Consider the following 13,315-nt stretch of genomic DNA (forward strand, 5'->3'; position numbering starts at 1 on the left):
AAGACCATTAAGGGCGGAGCAAGATAATTCATGAGAAGCCACTTCCTGAAACCCGAATCGCAAAGAGGTAATGTTGCTCTGCTTTGGTTCTTTGGTTCAGGCATATTCGATTAGCCTACTGGGGAGTGGATGCCAGGCGGGGCTTGACGTGAAAAACAAGATTTTTTATTTTCTGTAGCCTATGCCTTATAAGGCCAACGGCAACGCCCACCAGAAGCGTACGCTTGAAGGACTTGCACCAATAGAGTGCTGCGTGCGCTGTGACGACATGCTTTTCAGGGATTTGAAAACACTCCCTGTCCTTCTGAACTGTAGGCCAGCACGTTGTGAGGCTGTCAAACCGATTTTGATCGGCTTGGATCATTCTAGACTTGTTGTGGATTGAAGAAATGAGACCTGATCTGCAAAAGCCATCACTAAATGACGTGAGAGTCATGGAGAGTCATGGAGTGAGAGCAACATGTGAAATTATGTACAGCCCCTGACAGTCCGTCTTTAGCTGGGCTTTACACTGCCAAATGACTCAGCTGATTCTGACCAATGACAGTGTGGAGCCAGGCATGCACACGCCAGAACAAACAAACACATTCTCTCACACACACACACACACACACACACACACACACACACACACACACACACACACACACACACACACACACATTCTCACACATACACACACACACACACACCCACGCGCACACACCCACTCACACACACACACACACACACACACACACACGCGCGCACACACACACACACACACACACACACACACACACACACACACACACACACACACACACACACACACACACACACACACACACACACACACACACATTCTCACACACACACACACACACACACACACACACACACACACACACACTAACAATGTAAGAACCTGGCACTTTACGTAACACCTATGATGACGTAACCTCAAAGAAGTGAGTTTACAGAATACATTTTGGTAATTTAAACTAGTCAGCATATTCATCTCGCATGACAATAATCAGAGGTGGAAAAGTCCAGCTTCAGAAAGTAGAAGTCCAATCATGTATTTGTACCTGTTTCAAGTGAGTGGTTGGAACAGATGTGGTAGGACTTTTACTTTCTGAAGCTGGACTTTTCCCACCTCTGCCTATACAGTCCCCTCCAAAATGCCAAAGGCACTGGATCACATGCTAAAGTTTACTATAATCATCTTTTGGAAATTGATCTTAATGCCTTAAATAAAAAAAAGAGGAAATAAACCAACCTTTAAGGATTTATTATCCAATTAATTTTCTTTGTGAATAAATAATGTATCGTACATAAATAAATGTTTTCCTTAAATAGGTGTTTAATGAGTTTTGGAACGCCTATGTTAACTATGTGTTAAAATTCCCATAGAGGCTAGCAGATTTGTATTTGTTTTATTTTTTAAATGCAGTTATTTCATGGATCCAGGACACTATGCACCCTGATGAAGTCCCCTTGGCCTTTGGAATTAAAATAACCCCACATCAACACATACACTTCACCATACGAAGAGATTCGCATGGTTTAATGTCAGTTAGCCTATTAGCTGGTTTGAATTGCATTGAGCTCAATGAGAATGAAACCATCTCATTTATACTTTTGGAGGGGACTGTAATGTCAATTGTATCACAAGGGTCACTGTCCCTGGAGCAACTCAAGGGCACAATGGTGGAAGCCAGATATTGAATACAAAACTATTCAGGCTACTGCATGCTAGCCCAGCAGCTCCTTAGCCTGTGTGTGTGTGTGTGTGTGTGTGTGCGCGTGCGCCTTGATTTCATGTTAATGATCTATCAGCGCGGGTTGGTATTTATGTCAAAGCACTACAGCTCTGAGCGTGATATTCCACAAGCCAGTGAACTCGCATAGCCTCGGAAAGCCTGCTCTTGAGGTTTCGAAGATGTTGGGCTACCTGTCCTTTTTATCAACACAGACGTGGACGCTGCTCCTGCTGTTCCTGGGACTATTGTTGGTGTAAGTTGAAACACATTCTTAAGTCCACAGAACATTGTGCTCATCATAGAAATGCAATCTCAAAAGCTATCCAAGATTAGAAAAAACTGGGACAGGAGTGGGGATGTGTTTTTGTTGTAGGTATGGATACTGGCCTTATGGAATCTTCAAGAAGTTGGGGGTCCCTGGTCCAAAGCCAGTGCTGTTCTTCGGAAACATGCTCAGCTACAGAAAGGTTAGTCTGGGTTCTGCATTGACCCCTAAATGTGACCACTCGGGTTAAATGCAAACCCACTGCAAAGCCAAAAAGGAAATTTGGGATTTTACGGAACCCCTATTGGGGCTATATATATATATATATATATATATAGAGAGAGAGAGAGAGAGAGAGAGAGAGAGAGAGAGAGAGAGAGAGAGAGAGAGAGAGAGAGAGAGAGAGAGAGAGAGAGAGAGAGAGAGAGAGAGAGAGAGAGAGAGATAGAGAGAGAGAGAGAGAGAGAGAACAAAGATGTATATCAAAGCCAACATTCCGATAAGAATATATTTTCAAACAAGTCATCGAACCTATTGCCCTCAATGGGTGTGAAATATAATCTAAGCCCTTCACACGGATTTCTGCAAAAGAATTCTCAAACTTCATAGAAATACCCCGCACAATGGCTGCAGGGCTGAACTGGGCCAGTTCCCATTAATTATCAAAATTAAAAAAAGAATTCTAAAATTCTAAAATTCTAGAATTCTAACATTCAATTTATCGACCCCAACTCAATACATTATAAAGCCCTAAAGAGCACATAATTAAATATAGAGAAGAGTCCCCTAAATCAATTCATATAAAGCACAGCATCTCCAATTCATTTGACAATGTCCAAAACTAAAAAAGATTGGATTCAATTAGCGAATAAAATTCATCCAAATGGTATCAGAGAAAAATAAGAAGAAAAATATATATCATATTGGACAGAAATTACGAAAATCCAACATAAACTTGATTGTTACCTTAGTATCAATGACAAATATGAATTGGCCCCATACCTAAAAAATCTGAATGACACAAAACTATCCAAAACATTGACAATGTATAGACTCAGTGAGCACAATCTCGATACTGAAATAGGCAGAACGAAACATACCTGGTTACCTAGAGAGGCCAGGCTGTGTCACCACTGCCAGGATAGTAAAGTAGAAACAGAACTTCATTTTTCAACTGAATGCCAATATTACAAAAACCTCAGGGAAACCTTCTTCACAAAAGTTAGTAGCATATGCCCTGACATTTTAAATAAAAACTAGATGTACCGCAAAGCAGTACACAATATGACCACCGCTCAGTCCTGCACATTATATAAATCACACGCTTTTGTTTCCATAGTCTACTCCATCCCCTTCTGCAACGTTTATGTATGTAAATGAGAGCGTAGCTATATGGATTTGTGTGTGTCTGTGTGTCTGTGTGTGTGTGTGTGTGTGTGTGTGTGTGTGTGTGTGTGTGTGTTTGTGTGTGTGTGTGTCTGCCTGCCTGCTTGTGTTTTATGTGTCTCTGTGTGTATATTTGTGAGCATGTGTATGTGTGTGGGTAATGGTGTGTGTGTGTTTGTGTGAACATGCGTGTAGGCATGTTTATGAATGTGTTTGTGTACATTTTTATGTATGTGTGTGTGTGTGTGTGTGTGTGTGTGTGTGTGTGTGTTGGTGCGTGTGTACGTGCGTATGCCTGCCTGTCTACTTTGTGTGTAGGTATGTGTGTGTGTTTGTGTGCATGCATTCCTGTGTGTGTGTGTGTGTGTGTGTGTGTGTGTGTGTGTGTGTGTGTGTGTGTGATAGTAGCATGGAGCAACCCCTAAATGTACACAAATTCATTTATTTCATAGCCCCCCAAGGATGAAATTACACAAAACTTGGCATACTCCCATCAATCATACACATGAAATTTGGTGCAGTTCGTAACATTTCATCTGAAGATAGGGGTGATTAAAGCAATATAATATTGCATTTTCCGTTTTTACTAAGGGGGTGCAAATCACAAACACACCATACCTAGTGTGAAGCATGGTGGGGGCAACTTTATGTTGTGGGGATGTTTCTTTTCAGCGGGAACTGGGCAATTGGTCAGGATAGAAGGGAAAATGGATGCTGCCAAGTACACCCACATTCTTAAGGAAAACCTGCGTCCCTCTCCTAGACAGCTGAGGATGGGGAGGTCATTCGCCTTCCAACACGACAATAATCCTAAACATACTGCCAAAAGAACAAAGCAGAGGCTTAAGGATAGGATGGTGAATATCCTTGAGTGGCAAAGTCAGAGCCCTGACTTAAATCCTATAGAAAATATGTGGATTGACTTGAAGATAGCAGTCCATCGCCATTCCCTACAGAATTTGACTACATTTTAACATTTCTGTACGGAAAATTGGATTCCCCTATCTAGGTGTGCAAAGCTATAATAGAGACATATCCAAACAGATTGATGGCTGTAATGAAAGCAAAAGGGAGCTTTACAAAGTATTAAAGGGATAATCCGGAGTGAAATGCACTTTAGATCAATTTTTCGGACGTTTGGGAGTACGTACGTTGAGTTGACACCAAAATCATGTCATTCGGATGTATTTTGAGAAAGTTCGAGCTCACCGTTTTTAGCCAAAACTCGTTAGCCTGGAAGTGACTCGGGCATGTCCTTTCGCCGCTACAAAACGCTATTTTTATACCTCTTCTACTGTTCCAAACAACACTACACTTACGTGGTAGTGAGTAGAGGGTCCCTAAAGCCAAACCGAAGTATCCCCGCGTCTTTATGTGGTCGGGTAGAGAGTCCAGAATGAATTTAATCGAGTCAGTACCTTTCCGGAAATGTCGCTGCTGCAGCTAGCAACGCTGAAACAACACTTTATTAACATTTCCGGAAAGGTACGGACTCGATTAAATTCATTCTGGACTCTCTATCCGACCACATAAAGACGTGGGGATACTTCGGTTTGGCTTTAGGGATCCTCTACTCACTACCACGTAAGTGTAGTGTTGTTTGGAACAGTAGAAGAGGTATAAAAATAGCGTTTTGTAGCGGCGAAAGGACATGCCCGAGTCACTTCCAGGCTAACGAGTTTTGGCTAAAAACGGTGAGCTCGAACTTTCTCAAAATACATCCGAATGACATGATTTTGGTGTCAACTCAACGTATGTACTCCCAATAGTCCGAAAAATTGATCTAAAGTGCATTTCACTCCGGATTATCCCTTTAAGTCAGGGGTATGATGACTTTTCCAACCCTGTTATTCTAGTTTTTCATTTTTTATTAATTTTCAGAACTGTTTACTTTTTTTTCATTATTTTGATGTTGTACAGCTAAATTTGTTAATAAAACTGGAAAATATATTTTTTAAAATGGGTTTTGATTTCAGGCTGTAAGACAAAAAAAGTAACTATTTCAAAAGGGTATGATGACTTTCTATAGGCACTGTATGTATTAGCCTGTCACGAAAGATGAAATGCAACCGTAAGCAAGTGATTCCACCCCCTACTGTTGTTTATTGTTTTTATCTTTATTTTCTCTTTCTATTTATCTATTTTTCTCTTTTTTTTCTTATAATTATTATTATTGTCTCCTGTTTTGAGTTTTGTGTATTATTGTTATTATTTTATTACTGCTATTATTATTACTTGTAATGCTTCAGCAATATGGTAACCTCAATAGTCATGCCAATAAAGCACAATGAAATTGAAATTGAGAGAGAGAGAGAGAGAGAGAGACAGAGAGAGAGAGAGAGAGAGAGAGAGAGAGAGAGAGAGAGGAGGAGGGGGCTCCTTAAGTTCACCAGTGTTTTCTCTTACTTCAGGGACTCCACAATTTTGACAGGGAATGTTTCCAGAAGTATGGCAAGATGTGGGGGTAAGAAACTCTTTAATCATACACAAGACACATCAATTTGTTCCAAATGTTTTGTAAAAATGAATGTTAAAAGTGTCACTGTATACCACCATACTGTAATGTTACGATACTTAAAAGGTATCGATTAGACAGTAGATTGACACCCTGGTGTTTTTTTCCTCTGACAACAATCTGCATTCAGTGGGCCTTCATTTGAAGACTGAACCAACTTGAAGTGATTGGCCCCTGGTAGATGTTGACCACAGCTAGACCTGCTCTTGTCTTATCACAGCGCTCACATGACTTTTCAGGAGGTTCAAGGAAGTGCATCTCAGTTCACTCTGATAATGTTAGACAAAGACTACAGTAGACTTCAGTTAAACAAACCATGGTTATGTCATGACAATGTGGACCTGCTGTTACAGTCAGCTTTACTTTGAAATGTGCATTAGATTAGTGTGGAGCGGGCCAAAGCCTTTATTGGGCCCTAAGCAGATTGCTTCATGATCATGTGGACCAGCTGTTAGCTAGCATAATGAAATGTCACTATTTTAGCTGGTTACCATGGCAAGGAAAGAGAGATAAATTGAGACATTAAAGGTCAAGGAAGGCCATGAGTAAAAACCCATCCTTTAAGGACGCTGATTTTCTTTGTGAATGAACAATGTGTCGGAAATAAATACATTTGCTACCTTGAAATATAGGGGGCATTCGTACGTATCTGACCCCTATGTTAAATTTCCATAGAAGCAGGAAGGCTTTTTTTTAATATGTTTTTATCTCCCTCAACAATGGAATTCTCTTCTCTGATTGGCTGATGGGGTGGCCATTAACTTCGTATAACCTGCTACCTTTGAAGTAGTTCCCGTAACACGCTTGAATATTAATTCGCCAAACTCGTTGCGAAGTTTAAATGAACTGTCACGTAGCATCCAAGCTGAAATACAGACGTGCAGAACCATAGTAACATTGTAGCATATGACGGAGGTGGATTGTAGCTAGTTGGATGCCATGTAGGCTATAAAAGTAGCGATCTTTCAAAGTTAAAGTTAATCAGAATCCTGGGATATGGCCGCTTGACAACGGGAGAGATAGAACTAACGACTGGCTTTTGGCCATAGCAACCATCCATTTTAGAACTAGTAACGGCAGTTTTGTCCTGCAAGTAGAAAGTTGATATGTGGCGGAAAGTAGTCCCACAGTCAAGACAGTTTTAGCGATGTTAACGGACGCAACGGTGGAATAAAACTATGTTCTAAATATACAGGTTATGAATACAAACAGGAGATAAGCGGGATAACGGCCTTCGAGGTCGACCGGTTCGATGGAAATAATGGCACGTCGCCGGAGTTCTAGACCTCCACCTAGCCATTATTTCCATCGAACCGGTCACCTCGTCGGCCGTTATCCCTTACGTATATAAGGCCAGCTATTTCATGGATCCAGGATATGCTTCCTGATAAGTTTCCCTTGGCTTTTGGAATTAAAGTAGCCCCACATCACCACATTCCCTTCACCACACCTAGAGATTGGCACAGTGTTTTTTTTCCAGTTAGCCTATTAGCCTGTTTGATTGGCCTTGAGCTCAATGAGCCAAAAGCTCTGTCTCTGGGTAGCGATAGCAATTCCACATGTAGCTGCCAAAATTACAAGAGTTTTAGTGCATGCCAAGTTGGTGAAAAAAGGCCAAACATGGCCTGGGTAAGAATGAAAAAACTGTAATAATAGCAATAATCTGTACAAAAACAATAGGGCCTTGCATCTACGGTGCAGCCGCTGCTTCATCCGGTGCTCGGGCCCTAAAGATGATTTCATATTCCTCTTTTTAGTCAACTCTAGCATGGGGTCAAATAATTATTCTCTCCACTGTATTGCACAGTGAAATGCTAACTTTTTAAACTTTATACACTTAAATTCTTTTTTGAAAACATTGGGTCAAAAGCATAAAACCTCAGTAATAAATTAAAAAAAAACACAAAAAAAGAATGTGAATGTGTGTTATATATTGTAGGTGTATTGAATATAAATCTGATAGTAAGTCATTTTGTGCCGTCTCTAGATTTTTTGAAGGTCGACAGGCTACTCTCTGCATCATGGACACAGAGTTGATCAAAAACGTCCTGGTCAAGGAGTGCTACTCGTATTTCACCAACAGACGGGTGAGAAAATTAGAAAATAAAGGATATTTTAATGTTGATGTAATTATTGGATAAAGTGGGTCTAAATATGAGTGTGCTTTGTTACAGAATATTGGCCTGAATGGACCATTGTATGACGCTGTGTCCATAGCTGAGAATGAAGACTGGAGAAGAATCCGTAGTGTGCTGTCTCCATCTTTCACCAGCGGCCGCCTGAAGGAGGTGTGTATCTCCTTCTTCCCCTTCACACACACACACACACACACACACACACACACAGTCTTCATGTGCATACACAACGGACAGCCTACACTTATACATTGAATGATGAGGATCATACACATTAAGTCATTTATTTATAATTCGTTATGTTGTATGTTGTATGTTGTATGTTGTTGACATAATTCATACATGCAAACATACAGTATTGGACAACAACATATCTTCTCCTTTTTCCTGCACCAGATGTTTGGGATCATGAAGACCCACTCACGCAACCTGGTGAACAGCATGAAGAAGGATGCAGACCTGGGCAGGCCATCAGACACTAAAGAGTGAGCTCTGCTGTGAGCTATCAGGGTGGAACCAGAGTCTCAGAATACCAAACAAAATCTTCCAGATTATTACCAGGCTGAGATTCCGTTGGAAACCCTCACATTATTTATGAATTACCGTTTAGCTTGTAGCAGAAAAACATACCATATATTCCATTTCATATCTAAGGATATACAACCACTGCACAATCTTGTCATAACAGCAGCAGTAGCAGCTTTTACACACAGCAATCAAGTTCAATTTAGCGTAGCACTCCATGCTAAACTCCAAAACCTCTGCTTAACGTAGTATGATACCTCAATAGTGAATCATTTTGACAGTAAAGTTTATATATAGATAGACATATATATATATATATATATATATATATATATAATTACAGTTTAGCTTGTAGCAGAAAAATATACCATTACTCTGACCAGTCCATTTCATATCTAATATTCATAGCAGTAAGGGATAAGATGGAGAGAAGGAGAGATGGAGTTGAAGAATATGAGAGCAAAGCCTCTTCTGTTTCCAGGTACTTTGGTGCTTACAGCATGGACGTGGTGACCAGCACTTCTTTCAGTGTGGACATCGACTCCCTCAACAACCCCAAAGACCCCTTTGTCACCAACATCAAGAAAATGCTGAAGTTTGACCTGTTGAGTCCAGTCTTCCTGATTATTGGTAAGGTCTTGCCAAATATTCACAGTATTGTTATTAGCATATAGATGGATGCAAGTCTGTGAATCAGGATATGACTGTTAAGTGAGTTTATTGTACAAGCTGAAATAATATAAGAACAAGCTAGGTAGTTAGTCCTTCATGACCCTTCAGATGTAGCCTACCAACCAATGTCATACATACTTCATTTTATCTGGTCTCTGTCTCTCTTTTTCAACCTACCTTCAGCTTTTTTCCCTTTCATGGTGCCCGTCTTTGAGAAAATGAATATTGCCTTCTTCCCCTTGTCTGTGACGGACTACTTCTATGCTGCACTGCAGACCATAAAGTCTCAGAGGGAAGCTAACTCTCACCAGGTCAGTAATGAATGGATCCTGGTAGCTTGCGTAGCTAAGGATTTGTGTGTGTGTGTGTGTGTGTGTGTGTGTCCATATGCCAAAGCCAACAGGAGGCATTTTAAGCTCCCTCCACCAAAAAAAAACGTATTCAAAATAATTAAGATTATAGTATAGGCCTACTCTTTTGATTCCGTGAGGGAAATTCAGTCTCTGCATTTATCCCAATCTCTGAATTAGTGAAACACGCACAGCGAGGTGAACCACACACTAACCCGGAGCAGTGAGCTGCCTGCTCAGCAGCGGCGCTCTGGGAGCAGATAGGTGCCTTGCTCAAGTGTGTGTGTGTGTGTGTGTGAGCAGTTAGGTGCCTTGCTCAAGGGCACTTCAGCCGTGGATGTGGGTGTGGGTGTGGGAAAGCTTCCTACTGGTCGGGATCGAACCCTTCGTTTACGAGCCCGAAGCTCTAAAAAGTAGTCAGCCAGTGCTGGCTGCAGGCAGACAGCAATAACAACAATGATTAAAAACAATGATACTACTAGTCTCCATAACAGCAATAACAATAAATCAGTTACATACTATCCTACTGTTTAAGATTTCACGCAGTCCCTTTCCACTGTCAGATAGTCATATTCTCTGTGTTTTCCCCTATAGCCCAACTCCACCGGGGAAAGCCAAGTCTCCCATCCATCCTTACTGTACTCATCCATGTTCCTTATCTATTCTATTTTGCTGAAGGTAAATTTCATCATTGGATCTGCATATCTTCTCATATTTGCAGAGTCGAGTGGACTTCCTACAACTGATGGTAGACTCCCAGGCCCCTCAGAAAGAAGAGAATGGAACTGGAGATGGTACTCACAAAGGTATTTCTGACATGACAGCACATAGATTGATAGATTGACAGATATTTGTAAACATTACAAATCTAAACATGTACATATTAATTTCTACTTTAGTCCCTTTGGCAGGTTGATGGTCCCCAGTCAATAAGAATAAGTTAAATACATCACAAAAGCAAACAGAAATGTAGGACAATTAAAAAATACACCAACATGTTTTCTGATTAGAGACATTTTGAATCTCTGTTATCCAAGTGCTTACTGTTAACTCTACACTCTCCCTACAGATAATTGCACTCTTTGCTGCACTTATTGTGGTTGTTGTTTATTGTTGTAATTTCTTTTGTTAGAATTGCTCTTAAAAGCTTAAGATGTTGTAACATGTTGTAAGTTACCATGTTTTTTTACCATGTTGTAAATCGCTTTGGTTAAAAAGCGTCAGCCAAATGTAATGTATTGTAATATAATGTAATTTAGTTTCAACAATTTTTTTGTCCCTATCAAACAAATAAATAAAAAGACTGTCAGTCTTATATTATCAATTAAATGAAACTCTTGCATAAGGGTGCACAGGAATTCTGACGACAATCTCTGTCTTTCACCTACAGTAGGACTGAGTGATCACGAGATTCTGTCTCAAGCGATGATCTTCATCTTTGCTGGCTACGAGACCAGCAGTTCTACTATGAATTTCCTGTTTTACAATCTGGCCACAAACCCAGATACCCTGAAGAAGCTCCACGATGAGATTGATGAAGTCTTCCCGGAGAAGGTCACCTTTCTGTTTATCATAGATATTGCATTTTTCAATCAACAAAAACAGATATTTTGTTAAGTTTTTTTTCATAGTGGTGGAATCAGTGTCAATGTGAATGGTATCACACAGTCAAAGCCAGTAATAATGCTAAGTGGCCTTTGAGGTCCTGAAATCTACCAGCCACTCTCACATTTTACCAGCATTTGGCTGGTGGCTGGCGCAAATTTCCATCCCCTTTTGATCGGGTTGTGAAAACCGCTCCCATCTCTCTCCAGGCTGAAGTCCAGTATGAAGCCCTGATGCAGATGGAGTATCTGGACTGTGTGATAAACGAAACGCTGCGTCTGTACCCTCCTCTTGCTCGCCTCGAGAGAGTCTGTAAGAAGACCGTGGACGTCGGTGGTGTCATCATCCCTAAGGATGCCGTTGTCATGGTGCCTGCCTATGTTCTTCAGAGAGACCCGGAAATCTGGACCGACCCCGACTCCTTCAAACCAGAGAGGTACCTGAGAGAGAGAGAGAGAGAGAGAGAGAGAGAGAGAGAGAGAGATTGAGAGAGAGAGAGAGAGAAAGAGAAGGAGAGAGAGACCAATTATTGAATTGAGATGTATAAAGATTGTAAAAAAAGATTATAAAAACACAGAATAATTATTCATTCAATTATTGATCTCATGTCTCTCCTGCAGGTTCAATAAGGAGAACAAGGAGAGCATTGACCCGTACTCTTACATGCCGTTCGGACTCGGCCCCAGGAACTGCATCGGGATGCGCTTCGCCCTGGTCAGCATGAAGCTGGCCATCGTGGAGCTGCTGCAGAGATTCACCATCAGCACCTGTGCTGAGACGGAGGTGAGAGAGGACCTGTCTGCCTCTGTACACACACACACACACACACACACACACACACACACACACACACACACACACACACACACACACGTGATAAACACCTATCCTCTTAACGAGGTATAGACCACCGGCGATTCCCTTTTCCCTGCCACATCTTTTATTTGTGAATGGTAATTCTGCCTGAAGTGCACTTAAAGGAAAGTTCGGAGTTAAAACAATATATCATCATCTATTCATGGATGATAACAAGTTTCAATTTTCGTTTGGGACCAACATGACATTAATCGAAGGAGTTTTGAACTAGACCATTGTTTGCAGTAGCCTGGAGCAGTAGGCATGGAGTCTCTCTGTGGAGTCTCTTTGAATGAACACATAATCCAGATAAATTGATTCTCCCAATCTTCCCCTTTAGATTCCAGTGGAGTTGGACGTCATGGGCCTTATGGCACCCAAGAGACCTATCAAGCTGCAGCTGTCTCCTCGGTCGTCTGGGGCACAGCTGACTCCCCGAGGCTGAGCGTCCACTTGCACTGGACACCAGGGGTGCCAATGATACACGATATGATCCGCACATACAGAATACATTGATTTGTTTTTGTTTTTGTTTTTGTTGTTGCTGTTGCTTACTGCACTTTGTGTAGGAACTTTGATAAGTAATGCTCGCTCATGTCATTATTTTTGAAAGCACCCGCACATAAATGACAGACCTTTATCAAATGAACACCATATATGGTCGATGGCCTACATTACATTACATGCTAAAGTGCAATTTGAGATGTGCAAGCAAGCTCTATCAAAACAGATTTCGTCACGCAAGTACTGAACATGATGGTACTGGAGTTGTAAATGCACTTATCTTGGCAAACACTACCAGTTATCAGCAACCTGGCAATCGGCCCACTTGCTCTACAGCAGGCACACCTCAGTAGACATCTTGGAATCAACAAGGCACTTGTATTGTTGTTGTGACACTTGTAGCCATATAAGCTTTATTTTTTTAATAGAACCTTAACTTCTTACTGATTTAACTTTTTACTTTCTTGTCAGAAATGCATTTCTAAAACATTTGAGGACAAGCTTTTTTTTTTTTTTTTTTTTTTGGTGAAATACATTGACTTTCCCCCAGCACATTTTGTGTATGTTCATTTATTTTTGCTTGTTTGTTGTCACTGTCAAATAATCTATTGGGTGGTTGTTTAAAGGTGAGGTCTATGACTACATGGTTTAAAGGTGCAGTCTTTGATCCTGGTGAAAGGTGATTGATGTTTGAGCTCAATGGTCAATCAAAGGCACCACCAACCCACTCCCTCTGGAGGTCGTGTTGGAGCAGGAGT

General features: G+C 41.0%; 1 protein-coding gene across 1 annotated transcript; it reads left to right on the top strand.

The window, feature by feature from the left end:
* Window positions 1-1,851: 1,851 nt before the first annotated feature.
* LOC134087634 (cytochrome P450 3A30-like) lies at window positions 1,852-13,091 on the top strand. The gene is made up of 13 exons (XM_062541250.1): window positions 1,852-1,998; window positions 2,119-2,212; window positions 5,808-5,860; window positions 7,899-7,998; window positions 8,086-8,199; window positions 8,443-8,531; window positions 9,053-9,201; window positions 9,427-9,554; window positions 10,315-10,399; window positions 10,984-11,147; window positions 11,408-11,634; window positions 11,819-11,981; window positions 12,394-13,091. The coding sequence occupies exons 1-13, from the start codon at window positions 1,925-1,927 to the stop codon at window positions 12,496-12,498; spliced, it is 1,545 nt and encodes a 514-aa protein (XP_062397234.1). The 5' UTR covers window positions 1,852-1,924; the 3' UTR covers window positions 12,499-13,091.
* The last annotated feature ends 224 nt before the right edge of the window (window positions 13,092-13,315 follow it).

Source organism: Sardina pilchardus, chromosome 1, assembly GCF_963854185.1.
Source record: "Sardina pilchardus chromosome 1, fSarPil1.1, whole genome shotgun sequence".
NCBI classification, from domain to species: Eukaryota; Metazoa; Chordata; class Actinopteri; order Clupeiformes; family Clupeidae; genus Sardina; species Sardina pilchardus.